The 22,537-nt window shown below is 40.7% G+C and overlaps 2 protein-coding genes across 2 annotated transcripts; one reads left to right on the top strand and one right to left on the bottom strand.

The window, feature by feature from the left end:
• Positions 1 to 807: 807 nt before the first annotated feature.
• On the bottom strand, positions 808 to 3,990 carry c1d (C1D nuclear receptor corepressor). The gene is made up of 5 exons (XM_072676851.1): positions 3,930 to 3,990; positions 3,500 to 3,637; positions 3,304 to 3,370; positions 3,148 to 3,203; positions 808 to 2,005 (listed from the first exon to the last, which is right to left on the bottom strand). Exons 2-5 carry the CDS (start codon positions 3,635 to 3,637, stop codon positions 1,826 to 1,828), a joined length of 441 nt encoding a protein of 146 aa, XP_072532952.1. The 5' UTR covers positions 3,930 to 3,990; the 3' UTR covers positions 808 to 1,825.
• Positions 3,991 to 4,915: 925 nt separating this feature from the next.
• slc29a3 (solute carrier family 29 member 3) lies at positions 4,916 to 21,370 on the top strand. Its single transcript, XM_072677634.1, has 7 exons — positions 4,916 to 5,114; positions 7,921 to 8,085; positions 9,306 to 9,742; positions 14,234 to 14,316; positions 17,376 to 17,602; positions 18,063 to 18,225; positions 19,005 to 21,370. Exons 3-7 carry the CDS (start codon positions 9,404 to 9,406, stop codon positions 19,645 to 19,647), a joined length of 1,455 nt encoding a protein of 484 aa, XP_072533735.1. The 5' UTR covers positions 4,916 to 5,114; positions 7,921 to 8,085; positions 9,306 to 9,403; the 3' UTR covers positions 19,648 to 21,370.
• The last annotated feature ends 1,167 nt before the right edge of the window (positions 21,371 to 22,537 follow it).

The following is a 22,537-nucleotide window of genomic DNA, read 5'->3' as shown; positions in this document are numbered from 1 at the left end:
TACTCTTTTAATTAGTCCCACAGACCCTCCAGTTTTCCAGGCTTATTCCACTTCTCAACTGCCTTTCAAAGACTTTCTAAACACATTAAACTTCGTTCACAGGCGAAGAGTCTCCTCAGACAAACACACATAAGGGGGGCCAAAAGCAATTTCTGCAGAGCACAAAGTCTGAAAATACACACGCCACACTGCCCTCTGCTGGCCTGGGGACGACTTGCCCGAACGCCAACACACCAGGCCACATCTTCCACAGAACTACTCCAAACAAAGTACAAAAAGGAAAATACACATAAAGAAGAAAGAGAAAGAGCTTTCTAAACGTAGGACTTGTGATACGAGCAAGTTTGTTGAACTTGGCCACCCCCCAAATGTCTGGGTACTGAGCTCATTTCAAACCCATAAGCACATATGGTCACAGAAAGGCTTCAAGGGCTTCAATGGGCAAGAAAGCATGTTTTTCCAATATGCGCTAAGAGGATGGAGCTTTTGTCAAGCAGACTGAAAGACATCTTTGAACAGATTGCAGGGGGGAAAGGAAAGCAGGGGGAATAAACTTTCCGCTCAACAAATGTCAGCTGAATAATACATCTTTCAAGCAAAGGATTTTCCAGATGAAAATATTATGATTGGAGTTGTATATTTCCGTGATGGTCAGCTGAATATAATAAAAGTCTCACGGTCAAGGCCCAATGTGCCGCATACCTAGGTGAGAAAATCTAATATTACATCTACAACAGAACAGGCCAACCTGGTTTCTGAGGCCAATCACAGTAAATCAATCAACGGATTATCATGAGTTAGAAGCTGTTTGGAGAAAATGGGCTTTAATTGTTACGGGGTTAGATGACACATTAAATACAGTTTGTAGAATCACAGAATAACAAGTCTTCAGACTCCTCGCAGTGCCCGAATCCTCATACAGAAGGAAACTAAATCAGCGTTTCTTCAAGAGGTGTGCAGAGGATCATTCCGCTAAGCATGATTTTAAGGTGGATAACTTAAGCCAGGAGTATAAACTGTCCAATACAAACACCCTAATCTCTTCTGGCTTTAATCAAGTTAACCTTCACTAAAATTCTCCAAAAATGACAAAGCGCTGCACAACTAAAATAACACATTTCTCCAGACTTAAGGATATAAATAATGAACTTAAACAGTAAACAGCTTCACTGTGGCTCCCATTTCCCATTACAATCACTTTCTAAACTTGTAGCGTAAATGAATAATTCAGTGAAAAATCCAATTTAAATGAACCATCACTTGCCCCAGATCACTTGCCCCCAGATTTGAAGTTTGCTTTTTTAGATTAAAACAGGAGATGCTAGGCTAACGTGGCTAATGAATCCTGGCCCAAAAACATCTCTCAACTGTGGGCCGGATTCATAAAGCACACTACTAGATTTCCTTCTCTTATTCATAAAAAAAGATGTATCAGAGGTTTAAACAGAGGTTCTCTCTCTTTCCTCTATCTGTGTTAGATCTTCATAAACCACACATTGACAGAAGATATATATGTTTTAAAACACGTCTGAAGTAAGATATCGGTGAAGACTGAAGCCCAGTGTCTGTTAGCAATGTTAGCCTAGCATTACCTGTACCAAAACTGAAGAAGATAAACATGTCTTGGCAGATCAACTGCATCTGGGTTAATTGATAAATCATGTTCAAATCAATTTTTTTGCCAAATTATTCCTTCAGTCACAAAACCAGAGCCTGACAATAAGCAGGCATAATGCAAACCTACATTGTGAGGCAAAACATACATCAAAAATAACACAGACAGACTTCTCATAGGCACGGCAGACACAGGTCCTGACTGTCCTCCTCAATTCAGCTTCCTCTGCTTGGCCTTGTGGGGGCGCTCTGTGCCAGCTTTGGCTTTACCGTCCTCTGTGTCCCACAGCGCATTCCGCACAAATCGAGACGCTGCATCTTTGTCCAGACGAGCTGCCTTCTTTTTGTCTGTGATCTCCTTCACCCTGTTCATATACGTCCGGATTCTCTCCTGTAAAATTTTATGAAATTATAGAATTTAATGATTTTTTTTTTTTTGTAAGTAATTTTTCAACAAAAAAATGTTCAAAAAAGGTCCAGATGAGAATATATTATTCCACGTTTCTACAGAGCAAAATCAAGAATATGAATCCAGTATTTAGTTCAGCCTTATTTTTTTATCTTGTAAGTTCATGTTGCATGTTACTAAAATGTATAGCATCATTTAAAAGACAAACCCTGTTTTCCTGAAAACAAACCTCAACATCTTTAAACCCCTATACATTTGCTCCAACAGGCAAAGAAATAAAAAACAATAGCAGCTAATGGAATTCGGCTTTACCTCTCTCTACTTGCTCAGAGACTTTTTTGACATCGGACCAAAACCAAATTCTAAACACCTTGCAACAGCATATAATTTCAGTGATTGGTTACATTTGGTTTTCATTTGACCAGGCATAAACACCCGAAGAACACACTGGCTATGTTCACACCGCAGATAAAAATAGCCCAAATCATCATGTGTGACACGGATGTGTCATCTGTGCGTCAGTGTGAACAGCAAAAACACGCCAATTCTGATATTTTCAGCCAGATCAAAACCCTAGAAGGCACATGCTGCAACCGCTCCGTGCTTGAAGAAATGTGAAGAAAAATGTGGTGAAAACCGGACTGGTGGCAATCCCGCAATTAGCCCAGCTGTCAGCCACTGGAGCTCCTTGACGGCTCCTGTGATGCTGGCGAAGGTGAAACCAAAACATCATGTGAAGCACTGCTCTTTTGGGCATGTGAGTCTGCTTGCACACCTGAACTGTTCAGACGAATTCAACAAAAACAGGTGTGACTAGCCTAAAAACATCAGATTTGGGCCCCTTTAGCTCCTGTGCAAACGTAGCCACCGTAAGCGGATTATGATGGGATTACTACAGATACTTTAGAAATGACAAATTTACATTTCACAAATTTGAACGTATTTTATATAAAGATAAATCTAAATCAGACAATCCCAACAGTCTTTTTAGTACTCTCCCCCTACCGAGATCAGTTTAAAAAAATAAACATACAAAAACTCCTCTCCACACTGCAGAGATCCTGGGCTGGAGATCAGATTTTTTGAAGAACAGCACAATACTCTGAAGGGAAGACGGTTTTTACCAGTTCTTGTTTGATTCCATGTTCTTTTGGGTTCACTCCTTGCGTCACTAGATACACTGAGGAGGTAAAAAAAACAGATATCTGTGTCAGATATTGAATCAGGTGTGATTACCACATCATCCAGTGTAAAGACAACAAAGCAGCTGAAATACTCACTCCAAAACAGTGAGTTGAGAGTGTATGCGGACATCAGATCCAGTTTGGCTTGTTCAAGTGGGTCAAGCTAGAATAGAAGAGTTAACAATGAAGTACAGCCTGAAGTACAGCCTGAAGGGCCTACAGGGTTAGATCAATTCTACATCTTGCATTATAAACCTGGGCTGCTTTAGATGATGTGAACATGACTGTGTACCTTTAGGTGCTCGCCCTTGGACACGGACATGAAGGTCTGGATTACATTTTGAACAGAGCTCACAGAAGACTGGAAACCTGTGAGGAACTCCTCGATTTCCGTGGGATAATCCTCAGCTGAGCTTTCCTCAGCCATCATCTATAAAACAAACCGAAGAAGAAATTTCTGAGCCCTCCTTACATCAACTTAATTCATATGTTTAGATTGTTTATTATATCTCCTCAGTGCCTCAGTGCGCTCGGCTCAGTCCCGAGCAAAACACTGAGGTGCTAGCACTAATGTTCACACGTGGTTCAGCGGGAGCAGCGTTTACTGAATTAAGAGTGAGCTCAGGATAAAAACAGGTTAAAGATCAGCTCGAGAGGAACTATTTCTCCAACTCCAACAATGATAATGTCCATTCACGGACAACAAAACTCGAGAAAATTACCTCTTAAGCACTCCAACAGCCACAGAACAGCAACGATGCAGCCACTTCCTGTTGTGTCTGTACACATTTCAAAATAAAGGTCTCTGGCCTAGCTGAAATTGTGGCGATTAAATTTAGTTTAGTTTAATAACGGATTATATTAAACAGAGGAAACTGCTCGAACTACATTGAACAAACGATAGCTAATTCAATATTTAATAAAACAATTAAAAAATATATAATGCAAAACTACCGATGGTGTAGATCTGTTTAACTGTTGGAATAAATTAACTAAATTTCTAAACAGTGTTGTTTGGAAAGATGATCAAATATAGAATAGAAATGCATAGTAAATACTTGGGTGCCATGTGTATGAATTGCTCTTATGTCATTCACTTTTGTGGGGCTCCTATTACTTAAATGTGAGTTATATTAAGCCTATACGTACATATTACATAGTCTAATGCAAACATTTGGGCACACCTTGACAAATTTCACATTTTGTTGATTTTCTTGTTGTTTTTAAATAAGTGAACAAGTCCTGTAAAAACCACAAACCTATACTGTATATAGAAACACTCCCTGTATGTTTTAGACACAATTCCTATTTATATAAAAAATAAATAATAATAAAACGTATATTAGGTATATAATACGACATTACTATTGCATGTTGCCAGCTAACGTTTTTTGAACATGTTGAGTTAAATACATGAACAGTAATCGACTGTGTTCTCTGTCCAGGATGTGGACTTATTTACACGTAGACATTTAAAAAACACGTTTTTGACCAGGGTATCCAAACATTTGCATAAGACTGTGTCTATAAACAGAACTACAAATACCAGCACACACACGTATTTCCTGGGATTGCTTTTAGTTTTTATTTTCAAGGGAACCTTTAAGTTGAAACTGACTCACGGACGTTTTTTCGCCGCCAGGAGAGAGAGAGAGAAAGAGAGAGAGAGACAGAGAGACACAGAGAGAGAGAAAGAGAGAGAGAGACACAGAGAGAGAGAGAGAGAGAGAGAGAGAGAGAGCAGAAATGCAGATCCCAACCGCAGCTTATTAGTGATAATGTCGACCTGCGGTGAATTAGCCAGATATTCAAAACACGTCACTTCACTGGCTGCGGATACGCCGTTCCCGACTGCGATTTACCCATGAAGATGAAGCGGACTGCGGTCTGTTCGAGTCAACACACCGGTGGGTAGTTCAGATAGTCGGTGTAAAGGACTGAACTCTCTCAGAACCGAGGCAGCAGAGTCAGTCCAGTCAGTTGTTGTTCGTGTTGTTGATTGACTCTGACTCTGACTCTGACGCTTTTTATCCCGGACATACATATCAGTGTTATCTAGACTTCAGACTGAGCGTGTATCTGCTGCTGCCTCTGTTTATGGGTGAACTTGTCGTGTTGTTTGTCTGTTGTTGCTGCTGCTGCTGCTGCTGCTGTCTGAGAGACCTGTCTGATCTGCTGTGTTCTGTGATCAGGAGTGTGGAGTTGGAGGAGACCCTGCTTGTGTTTAAAAGCCACAGCTTCTTGACAGCTAGCTAATGACACTGTGTATCTGCTCGCTGTGACCTTCATCTCATTTGTATATACATATCATGCATGGTAGTGTAGACCTTTAGATGCCTATTAATTAAGGATATTCCACTGCATGAGTTGTTTGTTTATTTATATTTTTTATATATATATATATATATATATATATATATATATATATATATATATATATATATATATAACCATTACTTATTACTATACCATACTTTCATATACTGCAAAGTAGGAACAACCCCATGCTCTCTTCTTACAGATCTTAAAGACTGACTTTTTTTCCTCACTTCCCTTTAAATCATGTGGTATTTTAATGTCTAGTCATGACGTTTCTGAAAACTGGTGAGCTTTGCAGAAATGTGCAGAAACTCCTAGTTTTATAGGCCTCACATTTTTGCAGAAACTCCTAGTTTTATAGGCCTCACATTTTTGCAGAAACTCCTAGTTTTATAGGCCTCACAGTGTGATCATGTTGTCAGATATGTGACCTCGATGTCAGCAGAACTGCTGTTATCCATAGTACATATCACTGTTGTCCATCCAAGTGTGGAAAGCTACAGTTTTTGTGAACATGCCCAATGAATTGTCCAGGTTTAATCCAGACTGGGTGCAGAAGTAATCTTTCCGATTTTTCCCAAATATTTCACACTTGTTTAAAGAGTGCAGTTCAACAGAGGCCTCTTTGTCATTTTGCTCTCTGAGGACTGATTTTCAGATATTATCTCCAAAGTGTTTAAATTGCATCTGAATTCTGATTTTCTCCTCACTATCCTGGGTGTATCAGACCCCTCGAGGTTAAAGGCCAGGGAGGGTGATATTTTTGACTCTGTAGCAAAGAGATGTCAATATAAGTACCAGAACTCGCACACATGTCTACAGCGTAACAGAACTACGTCTTTCTTAAGACTGTGAAACTGTACGAGCTGATTCTGCTATCTTACATGCCAACATGGTCATTAGATTAGCTGCTTAGCTATGTGTTATAGCATCAAATCAGATTAGATTCTTGAACTGTTGTTGTTCTATCATCTATGCTGTGAGTGTCCCAACAAACGCACTTGCTGCTTTTTCTGTATTCACCCAGTATCTAATTCCTTGTGCTTGCTGTGACACAATATGATTGTGAACTGTAACGACTGTAGGAAATGATTGCCATCAGGGGTAGTGTAAAGTGATTAGACTAGGTTGCTGTGACAAATTAAAGACATAGATTTCTGATTTTAAGAGTTAAATTTGTGGCCCAATCAACAGTCAAAACGCTCTTGAGGAGGCATATCATTGTCAAAATCTACATTCAGAAATCACCTTCTTCAGTATATAAATCAAATAATAATTAAAGCATCCATCTGCAGAGCTGGAGAGCCACCCGCAGTTCCAGTTCTTGTGCCACAGAGTGCAGTTTAAAGGGAAGGATGTGGTACTAGGTTGAAGACGCTGGAGCAGTGTTCACATTCCAAAGACGCTAAACGCGAGTGAACTAACGTGCAGTTAATGAAATCTGTAAAAGTAAGAGGAAAATAGCTGTGTTCTAATGGTAGCTTCTCTAAAACTACCGCATGCCTCATAACTGCGGGTCTAGAACTGTGCCTGTTTCTCCGGCTCTGCAGATACGTGCCCAGACCTGGAACAAGTTTCTTTAGGCAGATGTAATCAAGGTTAAATGGAGTATGCAGAAGTAAAGGAAAGATTCATGATTCGACGCACAGCACGTTATCTGTCAAACATGGTGTAGGCACTGCTATGGCATGAGCTTTGATGGCTGCCAGTGGGTAGAGAACTGGGTCACTGGTGGTTACTGATGATGTATTTGCTGATATTTTAGCAGGCCGAATTCGGAAGTGTTTAGAGCTGCACCTTCTGCAAAACTAATGGGCACTTCACGGACAGATAGATAAAGACCCAAAAACGTACTGCGAAAGCAACCCGAGAGCTTCTTCAGGCAAAGAAGTGGAATGTTCTGGAGTCAGTGACCTGACTACATCCTAATACACCTCATACAGAAAGATACAAAAGATACTATTGATCTGATCTTGAGTAAATGCCACTTTGTCTGTTGGTGTGGGGTCAGTTATGTTCTAGCTTTATTATAGCTTCAGTAGCTATCCCACCATGTAGCAAGGTAATTCTATAGCCTGTGATCAGCCTTGTCTGTGACTGCAGTTTGATATCTCGATAAGGCGTTCATTTGCATCTCTCCTATTTCTAGACCAGTCTTGTGATGCCTTTAGAGAAGTCATATTTGGGTCGTAGGGTTTGTATGAGCATCGGTGGGTGGAAGAAGTGTGTTTTGATGCAGCAATTGAGACATTCCTATATGACAGTCACGAGAAAAGTATGGCATGAAGAGAGGCTGTAGCATATGGGTTCTGTAGGGTGTGGTGTATTTTGCTTGGTGCATATTGGATATGGAGATGTTGCTTCTCCCTCACTTCCTGTCTCTTTCTGTCTCAGGCCTTTTAGTGTGACACTCTGGGACTCCTGCAGTTTGGCTCTTGGAAACTGAGCACCATGCAGTCCCCATCCCAAATGCGGCCGTTCAGAAGGAGAGTATGAACCTGCAGTGGACGTTGAAGCACACCTCTTGAGAACAGAGCAGGACAAGAGACAAAATCACAGGTAATCAAGTGACTGGGTTTGGGTTTAGAAATGGCATAGTGGTACTGATGGGTATCATGGTTGGTATCCGAGCCGATATCATTAATCAAATCAGGCCTGAAATAGCTGTGTATTTCCTCCTGTGGGGTAGTAGATGAAGTGTTGGAGTAATTCGAACATGCTAGTCTTGAGCTGTTTTTTGCGTCATATAAAGTATACCATGAAAAAGGTTCTGCCTTTATGATTCCATAGTGACTTTGAATTTCCTGGAACATGCTTTTATTACCACTTGGTGTGATTACATTAGTTCCCTGTTGTCTGGAGTTCCTAGGAATCTCTTAAAAACCTGCAGCTTATTTAGAACATGTGCTTGATAACAAGGTCCAAAGTTTTGAAAACCCTAGGATCGATTTTAGGATTGAGGTTCTCTTACTGCGTTGTTGCTTGTTAACTAAAAGACACTGTGCAGGGCTTTTAGATCTGTGCGTGTAGACTACTAATGTGTCCTAGGTTTCTAAACTAAAAGCTTCTTCAGGTTTGATGCCCCTCAGTTGTGGAATAGCTTGCCTCTGCGGTAGGTGCTTGGTCAGTCCCTCGGCGTCTCAAGATTTCTCAATGTAATCGCCTGCTGCAGTTACCTTCAGGCTGGGCTTCCTATGCTTGCCATCAGGGCCTTGCAGTTAATCCAGAACACAGTCACACGACCTGTATTCAGTCTTTTTTAGGTTCACCCATGGCAAACCAGACACCATGACACTAAGATGGTGGTTCAAACTTTCCCTTGGTGTCCAAACAGTTGCGTCGTTTGCTGTCTTTAAACACTGACTGAGGGACTCTCTGTCTCTTTCTAGACCCCTTTTAAAGAGATTTCTTTACTGTTCAGGCGCAGTGAAGTATACGTAGGTGTCCACACTAACCTTTGTATTTGCCAATATCTAAGCTTAGAGGTATCTTTGGACTCTAGCCTATTCACACTAGCAAGGGATATTTTTTGAGTGGACAGCAAAACACTTCTGTAAGGCGCCTTGGATTAGAGCGTCTGCTAAGTGCCATAATTGTAAATGTAAATATCAGTATGATAAAATTGAAAAGTGCCATTATGCCATCTCTAATTGTATATTTTCAATTAATACTGTGGATCATTTAGTGTTTACTCTGTTCTAACACATCTGCTTCAACTCTGTGGTGTAGCTTGTTAAGTATTTATTGTACTGGTCTTCCTTTGTCTTTCTTTCTTTCAGAGCTGCCTTATCTATAATCTTAAGTCCATTTTATTACCCTTCGACCCCCCCCCCCCCCCCCCCTTCGTTACCCCCTTATTTACTCTCTTTCTGTGAAGATGGATGGTACGGAGCACCTGCAGGCCAGTCTAAACTCCTCCTACATCTCTGCGCTCCACTCCTCTTCAATGTCTGAAGAAGAGGACGAGGTTAATGCTGAGGGTGAAGACCATTCGCCCCTGCTCACAAATGCACATCCGCAGCAGCCAGGGGGCCCGCTGAGCGCCCGCCACCGGCCGCACGACTCCTACTGCCTGGTGTACGGCATCTTCTTTCTGCTGGGCATCGGCTCTCTGCTACCATGGAACTTCTTCATCACAGCCAAGCACTACTGGCTCTACAAGCTGAGCAACAGCTCCAGCTCAGAAGGCCAAGAGGAGCCCCAGAGTGACCTTAGCGTGAGTCTGTGTTTGTTTTAGCACGTCAAAGTGTAAGGGTATGTACAGCGTAATGGTAACGAACGGTCTGTTTTTGGATGCAGTAGAAATGGGAAGTTGTGTAGTCCTGAGTGATTTTGCCAAATACCAATTCGTTAAGACCAGATGATTGGGTTGGAGCGTCTCAAAAACAGTAAGGTGCTTTGGGTGTTTCTGGTCAGCAGTTTTGGGTTCAGTGATCCAAGATGAGATAAATGATGAGCACCCATAGTGTTTGATGCACAAGGGCAATGATGGCTATCCGATCTGGTCCAGACTGTTGGGTGATTTACCACAATAAGACTAAGATGAACATTGAAAACTATATGAGATACATATACATAATGCATGAGTGTAGAAATCCCAAGAGAAAGGAAGTCAACCGAGAGAAAAGCAAGTTGTGAGGGTGTCTCCCATCGCAGACTTCAGATCAAAGCAAGCTGTACCTTTATGCAACGGGACGGATCACAGTTGCAACATAGCATGGCATAACATGGCATACATGTTTAGCTTTCTTGCTCAACGAGTTTGCGCCCTCATTTCACAGACACTGGCACAGGAACATACCTAGCTGACATAGCAACACATTTTCCGACCTCTAGCAGAGTCTGTATCAAAAACCCCATACTTCCCTGAAGGGGCTGTTGCGTTTGGCCGTGTCATAGCTTTAGCTGTGGACAGGCTTTCTCTAGTAGACTGGGTGTAAATATAGTGAGTCAAGACTGTTATGTAACAGTTTGGGGTTTTTGGAATTGGCTCGTTTTACTGCTCTGTTTTGGTGTACGCAAGGTTTTCTTTTGAAGAAAGACATAACAACTTTGGAGGTTCATAGTAATTCATCCCATTCGTGTACTGGACTCTTATTATTCAGCTGTAGATACAGCTTTCCATCTTATCAAAACTCTCCTTGTTTGTTTAGGGCTCTGTTAGCGCTGATTATATCCACAGTATACTCAGAAAGCCTATTTTGACATAATGTGATGTAAATTATCACAATATCAGTAAACGTTGTCATAATCCCCAGACCTACTTACAAAGCCTGAAAACAAGCATGTGTGCATGTGGTTTTCACTTCCTGTGCTATCGCTGCGTAACACCTGCCCTTAATGCAAGCTCTGTGATATCAGCCAGAACATCTGAACATATGATTCTGTTGTAAATTACAGGTTTACAGTACAGCGTGACATGTTTAGAGATGGGTCCGAATGATTCGGACAAACACAATTATGTATTTGTTGAACCATGTGAATGTTTGACAGGTTCACGGTGTTGGCCAGATGCTCAGGAGAAACATCTGGAACTGGCTGGGGTGTCCTCAATGTTCTGCAGTTGCAAAAGCTAATAACTAGTAATAAACAGCACTGTTTAGCTTAGTCTGCCAGTCTGTATCCGTGTGCGATGGAGAGATGTGTGCTTAGGTTGTTTTTAGACATACACTCCTAAAAACAATGGTTCTTCAAATGATTCTAGCGATGCCATAGAAGAACCAATTTTGGTTTGGTATAGTTCCATGTTTGTAATGGAGATGTGAAAATGTGAAGAACCTTTGAAAGGATTATTTGATCTAAAGGTATCTCCATTAATTTGGTTCTTTATGGAATGAAAATTTGGCTCTTCTATGGCACTGCTCACAGAACCATTAGAAGCACCTTCAAAAATTTCCGGAGTGTAAGCATGATCTTCATGCTAACACATTTGCTAAAAGGTAATTCAGAAAGGGGAATCCCAAACAAACCTGTGTGTGTGTGGGTGAGCGAGAGTGAGAGAGAATTAATGTCAGACCTTACTTTCACGTGGTCGTCTAATTCCGCAGAGAACTGGGCGTCCTTTCAGATGCTGTAAGGGCACAGCAGCACTGTTCCTCTAGTGCAGTGTGAGAGACTGATGTAAGGTTAAGGAAAAGGATCTTGAGAAATGGAGAACTGGTAAAGCAGCTACTAGTTGAATTACGCAACAGGTTAAATGACAGCGATGTAGCACACTTTCCTCAAACTAGCAAATCTTCTTACGTGGTTTCTGAGAAAGGATGATGCTGTCATTCTCAGGGCCTTCTAGACTAAAAAAATGCATGTCTAATTTTTGGTTTATTTTTATACAAAGGAATCCTCTTGCTTGTTGTGATTCACTCTATGGGCACAGATGAGTCCTTGTCTGGAACTGAGATCAGTTTCCACTGAAAAGCCTTTCTAGTCTAGGATTATGCTTAATCTGGGTGTGGGAATTCGGCTCCATTGAGTATTATAATAATGCTCTTATATTAAGTTACGATTAGAAACTGAAAATGATCCAGATCCATCAGATGTTTTCCCATTTATACCTTGTTTTTGCATTTATAACTGAAGTACCATTTCTTACAGTAAGTGTTTATAATTAATAAAAAGGGACACGAGTCCCACACAAGTTTTTTTTGGGTATAAATAACTGTCATTCAGAAATCACATAGGCAAATCTAGATAACATCAGACTCTGACCTTTTTTTGACTATATATTGTCCCAGAAATAATACATATATGTAAATTAATGATAAGCTATATTACTGTCATTTCATAACACCTCTTATGCCACTGATTTTAAATTAAAATATTTTCTGTTATAATAATCCAATCCCTTTTAAAGAGAAATTGTGTTTTGATTATTAGATCAATACAAATAAATAAATATAAATAAAATAATGAATTAATTAATAATAATAATAATAAAAAAACAAAGTTGACATACTGGCTCTTTTATGTTAACGCCAGGTGAGACACTGAAAATCGTATATTGATGAAAGGTGTAAACAGTCTATTAAGGTGAAGATGATCTTACTTGTAGAGAGGGTGATCAGTGTGATGCTTGCTGAATTTTGCGGTGATCATGTTTAAGTAAAGATGCCTTTAGGAAACCCAGTACCTGTATCTTTTAAAGCAACGTTATGCACAATTTCTACCTTGCTTTTTTTGCCCCACTGCTTCTTTTAGTTTCAGTTATGAATTTGTATCTCTAAGCTTGTCCAGAAATGTGTGTCATGTAGAAGTGGCTAAAAATGCAAATTCTACTTTCCTACTGCAAGGGAAGTTTAGGAGCAAGACATATCAATTCTCACGTAATGCTGCTTTGCTGAAGCCTGTGTAGTCAGTGTTTCTAAACAGAAGGACTGCAGTTATTGCTTAAATTCAATGTTCTAGATTAGGGTTGACAGTCAGTGCAGAGTTTAAAGTCTCTTCTGCTCTCACATTTGATTTCCACATTGGTGTTCCTGGAGTCCCTCTCAGCATTGCAGGCTATGTGGATGGGCCTTGTGTTGTCACAGAGTTATGTTTCCCCTTTTTTGGCTCACACTTTCACTTCCACTTTCGTCTGCATGAAAGCTAGCATTTGTAAGCAGCAGAGAGCAGCAGAAGAGTGGGTCTTGCGTGCCAGGGAATGTTGTGTGTCACACGTTTACATGCCAGTCACCATCAGCACGTGAACAGTGATTCATTGAGTGACCACTGTGTTTTCAGAGGAAGTGTCAGAAGTAGAATTTCATCATCTATGGTTTTGTCACACTGCTTAGCTGCCAAAATAAGCCATGGCCTAAAAGTTAGAGGTTAGAGGTTAGTGAAGCTGGCTTGGAACCAGGAGATTCGATCCTCTGTAAGTGAGAGCAGGGGGAGTGAAGGAACAGTGCTTTCTTCTCCATCAGCATTCACAAGGTGCAAGGTACCTAACCCCCAGTTGTTCTCCAGGTTCTCCATCATTAGGCCTTGAAATTTTTTGCTGACCTCAATGTTGCGCATTGCGTTTGCTCATGTGTTTACTGTGAACAGACAGTGACCTCTATCATGTAGAAAAAGAGTGCAGTGTGCACAATGACCAGTGCATCAATAACAGTGCAATAACCCCCCCCCACACACACACACACACCACACACACACACACACTTGACACATGTAAACGTCAATGGTTAATAAAAATAATGTGGAATACAGTTTTTCACACGGTTTATACAAGCCATACAATGTCATTTGTAGCTTGTATTCCAACACCAAGCCAGAGGGTCCATTATGAACCAAAAGCATTGCGGGAGGTTACCAGCTGTCATGCACGCCACAACTGACCTTGCACATGGCTGCAGAAATGCCTGTAAGTCTGTCAGCTAACAGCTGTTTTTCCCTGAAGAACTACACTGCCAGAAAGATTGGAAGATTGAGTCTAAATGGACCGCATTCCACAGCTCCGGTGTGCACACTTTGGCTTTAAGCCGAGTGGGTGAGGAGAAGCCTTTAACATGAACAAGCTGTCATTGTTGACTTTGTTTAAGAATAGTAGTTTTATTTTATTTATATTTTCTTTGTTTATGATATTTAAACATTTTTTTATATTTCATTTCCAGTGTCTGGTAAAACCGTGCAAGATGGGATTTCTGATAAAGTTGCCAGTGAGTGTAGATGCTTTTTGAGCTTTCCATAACATGCTGAATGAATTGTCTTCTCCTCTCTCTTTTGGCAGGACTACTTTGAGAGCTACCTTGCCATTGCTTCCACTGTTCCGTCAGTGCTGTGCCTAGTCCTCAACTACCTCCTAGTGAACAGGTATACACCCTACATTTCTTCCTGTCCTTCTTTATGATGTTAATTGTGTTGTATTCAGTCTGTTAAAAGACTTGATGAACAGTTTATAGTGTGTAGCTAGCAGAGGAGGCTTCCCATTCCTGATTGCTCAGCTGATATTGGTGTTTCAGGCAAAGATTAAACATGGTGTGTATGAGGTTTTAAGAATTTGCATGTAAATGATTTAAATAATGTGGTTAAAGAAAACACATCACATCATCAAATGTAACGGTAAGCTAAGGGTAGAACGGTTCATTAGAATGCAACAATTACTCTCTCAGTTCTCTCAAGTAGAGTGGGGACAACTCTAAGTTCTGGCTACTACTGCTTAAGTTGTGGCTAGAGTTCTTTTGTGATTTATTTGTGATGCATGTCAAGGTTGCTTGCTTATTCAGAAAGTTAATGCCTGTAAATACGAGATAACACATGAGCATTTTTTATGTTAGACGTTGTTTTGCGGACAATTCAGCTCCAGAAAAGGAAAAATCCTCCCCAGGATTATGTTCAAACTGCTATTAGAGCTCTGTTGACCCAGACTGGTCTAATTACTAGGGATGCAGTGATGCACTCAGCCCACGGTTTGATTAATGAGACTGGGTTCACAATATTGGTTCAATATTCTTGGCCTACCAATAAAATCTGAAAGATAAAAAAACTTTGCGGTCTATGAAGGGTTCCATAAAGAACCGTTATTGTAAAGGAGATGTATGTGTGAAGAACCGTTAAAGGTTTAAAAAAGGCGATGTAAAGGTTCTTTATTGTCTTGAATATTCTTCACACTTGCATCTCTTTTACAAAAATTGTTCTTTATGGAGTCAACAATGGTTGTTATGGCATTACTTCTATTGTAGCCCCTTTATTTTTTTAAAGTGATGTTGCATAATCTGCTCATGAACACCAGAAAAGCAGGAGTGGTGGAGCACATGCCATAAGCTGTTAAATGATGCTGTTTGTTTGCAAGCTTTGGTGTTCTTTAGCAATGCTTTTGTAGCCTTTGTCTCTAACACATTTTCTAAGGTCTTCCGAACGTTGTTTGCATGGAGGCATACTTTACACTAACTGTTCTTCTAAAAAAAAGATTAGATTTGTCTGTAACCAGGCTTTGTGTGCCTTCATTTAATGGGCAAAACGCCTGTAAAAGCCACATTTCTAATCCCATCTCCTTAATTGGAACATTTTTTGCCAGTTAACTCTTGGAGAAGTTTACTTACTTTTTCTAGCCTGCACTGTGGATGCTTACTTAATGTGCTTAATTAAATACATAAAAAGTACAACTGTCTGTGTTAGATTGTTTGGTTATAATTGAAACTCCGACTTAGAATAACAGTCAGATCATATTTGATTAGTAATTAATGCAGAAATCCATGTCATTCCAAAAGGTTCACTTAATTTTTCATACAACGGCGTATATGTAATGTCACATTTTTGCATTGTATTTGTATGCATTGCATTGTTCCACCCCTAATAATTAGAAAACAAGCTTGGGGAGGACTCTGTGTACTTTATGTACTTAGAGCAGCACATTCACACAAATTCAGAATACACTGTGGACAGAAAGATCACAGTAAGTAAACAAATGCCAGAATAAGTTTTGATGTTTATACATTTATAGCCCCTTAGGAGAAGCAATATTTTGTCCTGTGTTCCCTAGAAATCTAACAGCAGGAGTTAGAATTGAAACGCTGTGCTCATTTGCATAAAAATGAGGCTCAAAAAAGCTGCTTCTCAGTTCCTCTTTAAGCCTCTTTTTTACTTTTTGATCAGATGTTTTTTAGGCAGATGGTTGTCTCTGAGCACAAAGAACAGTGTAAACTCAATCAACCGGTTACCAAACCCTCCTCAAGTTTGCTGTGGCGTCATTCCACATCCAGCCAATCACTGACCGCTCATCACATTGGGCATAAAGAACTGCTGTGTCCAGCTTCTGACATGACTTCTTCCAGGAACCCTGTTTTTTTCCCCCCTCTGTTGCGGATAATTACCTCAAAGCGTAAAATGACTTAATGATCCAGTCACCTCAGGAGCAAAATGCTGTCTTTGTCGTTCAAGCAGATACTGTGGAATCTTGCTGTGGCTCTGTGGATGTTAATTAATTTCAGACTAAGAGCAGTCCGATTAGACAAGTTCAGAAAACCTTGTCGAGGTCTGTTGTAGTGCACACACACACACACATTTAGTACTGAGGTTAAGTCTAAGTTCCTGAAGGCAATGAGATCAATTGGGGATTTAACTGTCACAGCCCAGTGCCTATACATCTGAACGGTTTAGTCCTTTGAGTGAATTAGTGGATATGGGATAATTTCATTTGTAAAGAGTGTTTCTAGGAGCACGAGGAATCCTTTTTACATGTGAAACCACAGAGTTCTGACCGTAACCCCATTGAAAGTCTGTGGGATGTGCATGTTGATTTAAGGCCACACAGATGGATTTTTTTAATGGTACGCAGTAAAGGTTACATTTGCAATGTGAAACAGTTGGGTGATGAACGAAGTTATGAGGCTGTACTGCAGATTGGATAACATGAAAGAGGCAAACGGATCCAAACAGAATGGCCATATGTTAACATCCTGAATTGGGAATTTTGTGTTAATGTTACACCCCTAGTATATATCACCGCTGACACGCAAAAAAATAGCTTCTCCAAAACGGCAGCTTTACAAGATTAGAAATTAGCCAGAACTGCCAGTGGAAGCCACCATAAAACGATTGTGGAGTCATGGAGTATTTCTATTGGTCCGTTCATCATGAAGTGACGCTGTGTAAAGAACAACAGCCACATTCACATTATGTCAGAAAGTGAAAGACTTATTCACAATTATACGATTACAAAGCCTGTTTCATTCTAAGGACTAATGAGAATTTAGACAATAGTCATGTTAAAAAAAAAAAGAATCCTGACTTTTTACGAATATTTGTCCAGACATACATTAGTGAGCACATATAGTACAATAAATATGAAGGATAATCGCCCCAAAATATAATCCATCAGCCGGTTTGTGTTTGGAAAGTTGTGCAGTACTGGTATATTTGTTGGTTTGCAGGTTGTCCTCAGAAGTGCGGATCCTGTCCTCTCTGTGTGTGATCCTGGTGGTGTTCGTGATCACTACAGTGCTGGTGAAGGTGGACGTGTCGGGCTGCAGGGAGCAGTTCTTTGCAGGTACACTGGCCAGTGTTGCTCTGGTCAGTGGAGCCTCAAACGTCTTCAGCGGCAGTGTGTTCGGCATCAGCGGCCACTTTCCCATGAGGATATCTCAAGCCCTCATATCAGGTAATTCTGAACTGGAATCCCTCTCTTTGCTAGGATTTGTGGGTTATGGCCATTCAGGGGAAGTTATTTACACTGGATAAATATTTGTGATAACTGTTAGGCTTGCTTTCACCTGTGAGTCATTCGCTCTGTTTACATACTCTGTACTCATACTATCAGATGACTGATCTCTGATCTAAACTACTGTCTAAAGAAGGCAGTAGGTGTCAATAGTCTGTCAGTAGTATGATCCTGTGTTCTTGTTTGCACTAGGAAGCTATGTTTACTCCACCTTGAGTTCACATTTCTCTCTCCCTCTTGCTCACTCTTCTCTTATTTCACTGATAATTAGTGTTTTACATAGTCTAATAATGTTTTGATTTGAATGTTTTTATTAGACATACATTTTAATGTATATGTGTCCCAGTCCAGCAGAACCCTCAGGCATGTTGTGCTCTGTATTTTGCATATGTGTGTATAGGTCAGGCTATGGGTGGCACGCTAAGTGCAGTGGCGGCCTTGGCGGACCTGGCTGCATCCAACGATGTGACTACTAGTGCACTGGCTTACTTCCTCACCGCTGATGTCTTCATCCTGCTCTGCATCTTGATGTACCTGCTGCTTCCCAAACTGACCTACTCTAGGTTGGTTACCCTCCATTAGAACAGCATATGTCTTTACAGGCTGTGTTAAAATGACCCACATTATTGCAAAACCCCCATCACCATTCCCAACTAAATACATAAATTTGACTTGTCCCTCAGTGGTTGTCATGGTGACCTCCTTGATTTGCTTTGATTGATTGTTTATCTGTATGTGAGTTTATATTGTGCCAGTGTGTCAAGGTTGAGTTTCACACCCAGATTCTAAATACGGTGTGTGTGTGTGTGTGTGTGTGTGTGTGTGTGTGTGTGTGTGTGTGTGTGTGTGTGTGTGTGTGTGTGTGTGTGTGTGTGTGTGTGTGTGTGTGTGTGTGAGAGATAGACTGAGAGAGAGACAAACTGGAGAATGAGAGAGGAATGGGGAAGCAGGACATTACTAATGTGCTGAGTTTCACCCACAAGTGGTCAGCAAAAGCCATAGTTTCATGACACTGTTGTGATGTCGAAATCCACACGTCTTGAGGAGAAAGGGTTTTCTGGAGTGCTGTGTTGCCAAGCTCAGCAATGGTAAATCTGTGGCCATTAGGAGCTTGTGGTCAAAGGGCTGGGAATTGTTTGAGAAACTGGGACCACAATATTCTATGGAAACACCTAAGTACATGCTGGTCTCAGTGGCTATTTCCTAGGTGGGGGTTCCTACTCTGGATCCAGACAGGGGTTAGTAGGTCTTCCAGGTCTTCCAAAGTTGTCCAAGTTGCATTATAACTGTTTTATTATAATAAATGATTAAGTTCTCTGTGTGTCTATATCTTCTTCTGCAGGTACTACATGGAGTTGGTCTGCACTGGTCAAACTACATCTGACGGTGTTCTCCCCCGCCCCGAAGCCAACGGCCACGGCAGTTCACCTGCTGCCGCCGTGCCCCCTCTCATGCCCATACTAAGGAAGACCTGGGTGCTGGGCACTTGTGTCTTCTACGTCTTCTTCATCTCTATTATGATCTTCCCGGCCATCTCCTCCGGCATCCAGTCAGTAGACAGTGCCTCAGGCAACCCCTGGACCACCACCTACTTTGTTCCGCTCACCAGTTTCTTCCTGTACAACGTTGCCGACTTCTGCGGCCGACAGGTGACCGCCTGGCTGCAGGTGCCCGGCCCCACCAGCCGACTGCTGCCTGCATTGGTGATCTCCAGGACCGTCCTGGTTCCACTTTTCATGTTCTGTAACTACCAGCCTCGGCACCACCTGCACTCTGTGTTCTTCGCCCATGACTTATTCCCTGTTGTCTTCATCTGTCTGCTGGGACTCACCAATGGCTATCTGGGTACATTGCCTATGATCTACGGGCCCAAGGTGGTGCCACGGGAGCTGGCCGAACCTGCTGGAGTGGCAATGTCCTTCTTCCTCACCATGGGGCTGGCTGTAGGCTCTGCCTTCTCTGTGCTATTGGTCCACTGTATTTAACTACATTGGAAAGTGGGGAGCAATGGGGAGAAATGATTGACAGTGAAGAGAAGCCACCAGAAACAAGCAGTATTGTTCAAAGGGCATCATTGAGAACTGGAGCAAAATCACATTGAGCTCTTTCTCTAACGTCTACATTTTTAAACAAATTAAAAAAAAAAAGTTTAATGATTTTTTATTAGGTATTACTAACTTGTCCTGTTCCCTGATTCTACCAAAATGAATATTTAACCAAATTAGCTAAATTAAAAAATATATATTTATTCCATTTGGTTCTGGTTTTCAATCATGTCCTGTGAATAACAAGATAACTAGATTTTTCATTTTCCCTGTCTAAAAAGCACCTGTGAACCACCCAGCTACAGCCAGGGGGCTCCACTCACAAACACACTACTTGTGCCTAGCTTCTCAAAAGCAGCACAATGTCTGGAAGATGTGTAAAACTTCACATGTAGTTCATTGTGGTCTTCAGATTCAGTGGTGGCTTCCCAAAAATATATGTATAGAGAATTGTTAACTGATTGTTTTTTTCCCCATTTTTGTTTGCTTTTGTTAAAAAGTAAAAAGAGTGCAAATGTCAGTAAATGGAATAGCTTTGATAAAGCAACACCTTACTCATATTATATGTACCATATGAACGTATTCACCAAGCGATCTTAAGAAGAATCTTTGTCTTAAAACCCACTTACACAGTTTTCACAAAGATTCTGACATTCGGGGTTTTTTTTGGGTTTTTTTTTTTTCAGTTTTCTTAGTAGTAGCTAAAGCTGGACAGTATGACTATTTTATTGTTTCATGATACATAATATGCTTTTTCTGAGCATTTTATGGAAATCATCAGTGCTGATAGAACACTGATGAACTGCAGGCTTCATTACAAAATGCACAATTAGTTCTGTTTACTGAGATGCAGTGGAGAAAACATTTGACATAAAAATGACTGCATTAAGTATGAGACAGTATTTAAAATCTGTTGCTACTGGTGCATTTATTTAGCATGTCAGACTATCATGGTAAATCTTGTATTTTATAAATGCCTTATATAGTAATATAGTGGTATTATACTTTTACCTTTTACATACATTTCTATGCAAACCCTGTTCAAAGCCATTGTGCAGCTAGTTTACCATCAGACCCATCAATTAAGGCATGCACAATGTAACTGCATCTGGCCAGATGTGAAGGCTAGGTTATGGTAGGTGGAAACGTGAATGAATGTCTTTAGAATCTGGATAATATAAAATAGAAAGATGTATTTGAGTTAGAACAGTTCCTTGAGGTCATCAGATTTTGGCAAAAGGCCAGGGCCACAAAATTCATTTTCCTGGACATTGACCTACATTTTGCGCACGTGTGTGTAAAGTGAGGATCACTCTTACCATCTTATGGTGCTTTGGGTGAAAGCAGGTGTTACACTACAGAGCTTTTGGACATCTGCCTCAAATCAAAGGAGAGAAACGGGTGGGAGATACAAATGTGTGTGTTTTACAGTCACTGACGGGCCTTAACGGCTTATTTTACATTCATGATGGTGCATCCAGTAGCACAGACCATGTCTTTAACCTTTGTTTCTTTTTATTGTTTACAAATTTATCTAATTCTAATTCTACTGTATTTTTGTTTGATGATTCCTGAATTAAAATTTTACTTTTAGGTTTTTATAGAGAGGAAAAGGCTGTAAAATATTATTTTTATTTTGTGCCTAACAGTCTTTTTTAAAGAAGAGCAGCAGTGTTTTGTACTGTATGTTTTGCAAAATACAGTAAATTTACACTTTATTAGTAATGGATGACCTGGCTTTTGCTTTTATTCCTCATTCTTTCATCTTCTCCCATTCCTCTAAAGCCTCCATAGGTACCCTAATCAGGCTGCTCAGTAAGGGCTTGATGCTGCACTGTTGTTCAAATAAGCTGAGAGGGCTTTAGGTTATAATCTGTTGGTTTGGTCATTCAGCACACTCCACTGTTCAGGTTCAGGGTCCAGCAGCCACTGTTTGGTCAGTGTAAACAGTGACCTCTGTTGGGAACATGGTGTTTTTCTATATGATACGTGTGCTATACAATGTAGACTTCCTAGCTTTGACAGCCTGTTGACTCTGCATGTCTTGAGATGGAGTGGATCAAGTCACAGAACACCACAGGACACCTAAATCCAGAAATGACCAGTTGGATGACCCTATTTCAGAAATGGAAAACCAGCTGTGGGGTCATTTTGAGCTTTAACTGGATCTGGAGCCAGCGGTATTAATGTAAACCAGCAAAAATGGCATAAGATGCATTTGACCATCGGTATAGTTCAGTGGTTTTCTGTTCTTTACATCAGAACCACTTGCTCTGCACAACTTTTAGCTTTTCCTTGTGATTTACCTACCTGTTTTATAGTGGAGGCCTACTCTTACGATGTGGCTTAGCACATAGCTTAGCCTTTTACATCAACTATATCTACAGTTGTGTGCAAAAGATTGGACACTAACTGAACCATCCTTCCAGTTTTAAAGTCTCACAGTTTTTTAGACCTTAGTTGACTTAAGAAGAACTGTCATCAGGAACGGTCAGCTGATCTGCCAGAGCATCATTTCTCTTTAGGCCTTGTGCTAACCCTCGATAACCATGTGCTCCTCTAAGCAGCTAGCTTAGGATGTGGAAATAGGAGACTTCATCTATTCACAGAAAAGAGAGGCTAGAAAAACATATTAAAGCGCTTTCAGCTCACAATGTCCTTGCCCCTGAAATGTCCTTGAGAAACCGTGGGAGTCGAGGGAAGATCTTAAAGACAAAGAAAGCTCTTGATAGAACTGTGAAAAAGTGAAAAATTCTATCTGAAAAGTGTTGGGATAGAATTGAAATGTAACAACTTTCTCATTAACCACACATTCAGAAAATGCCCACAT

The sequence above is a fragment of the Salminus brasiliensis genome, chromosome 4 (assembly GCF_030463535.1).
Source record: "Salminus brasiliensis chromosome 4, fSalBra1.hap2, whole genome shotgun sequence".
In the NCBI taxonomy this organism is placed as follows: Eukaryota; Metazoa; Chordata; class Actinopteri; order Characiformes; family Bryconidae; genus Salminus; species Salminus brasiliensis.
The sequence above is the reverse complement of the archived record's forward strand: the minus strand, read 5'-3'. Positions and strand labels throughout refer to the sequence as shown.

Bases quoted from the DNA above. Each gene is read 5' to 3' on its own strand.
- c1d (XM_072676851.1), bottom strand. From the start codon at position 3,637: ATGATGGCTGAGGAAAGCTCAGCTGAGGATTATCCCACGGAAATCGAG. The intron at 3,371-3,499 runs GTACACAGTCAT...CTTCTATTCTAG, and splicing joins CCAAGGGCGAGCACCTAAAG to CTTGACCCACTTGAACAAGC. The intron at 3,204-3,303 runs GTGAGTATTTCA...TTACCTCCTCAG, and splicing joins TCTCAACTCACTGTTTTGGA to TGTATCTAGTGACGCAAGGA.
- slc29a3 (XM_072677634.1), top strand. From the start codon at position 9,404: ATGGATGGTACGGAGCACCTGCAGGCCAGTCTAAACTCCTCCTACATC. The intron at 14,317-17,375 runs GTATACACCCTA...GTTGGTTTGCAG, and splicing joins AACTACCTCCTAGTGAACAG to GTTGTCCTCAGAAGTGCGGA. The intron at 17,603-18,062 runs GTAATTCTGAAC...ATGTGTGTATAG, and splicing joins ATCTCAAGCCCTCATATCAG to GTCAGGCTATGGGTGGCACG.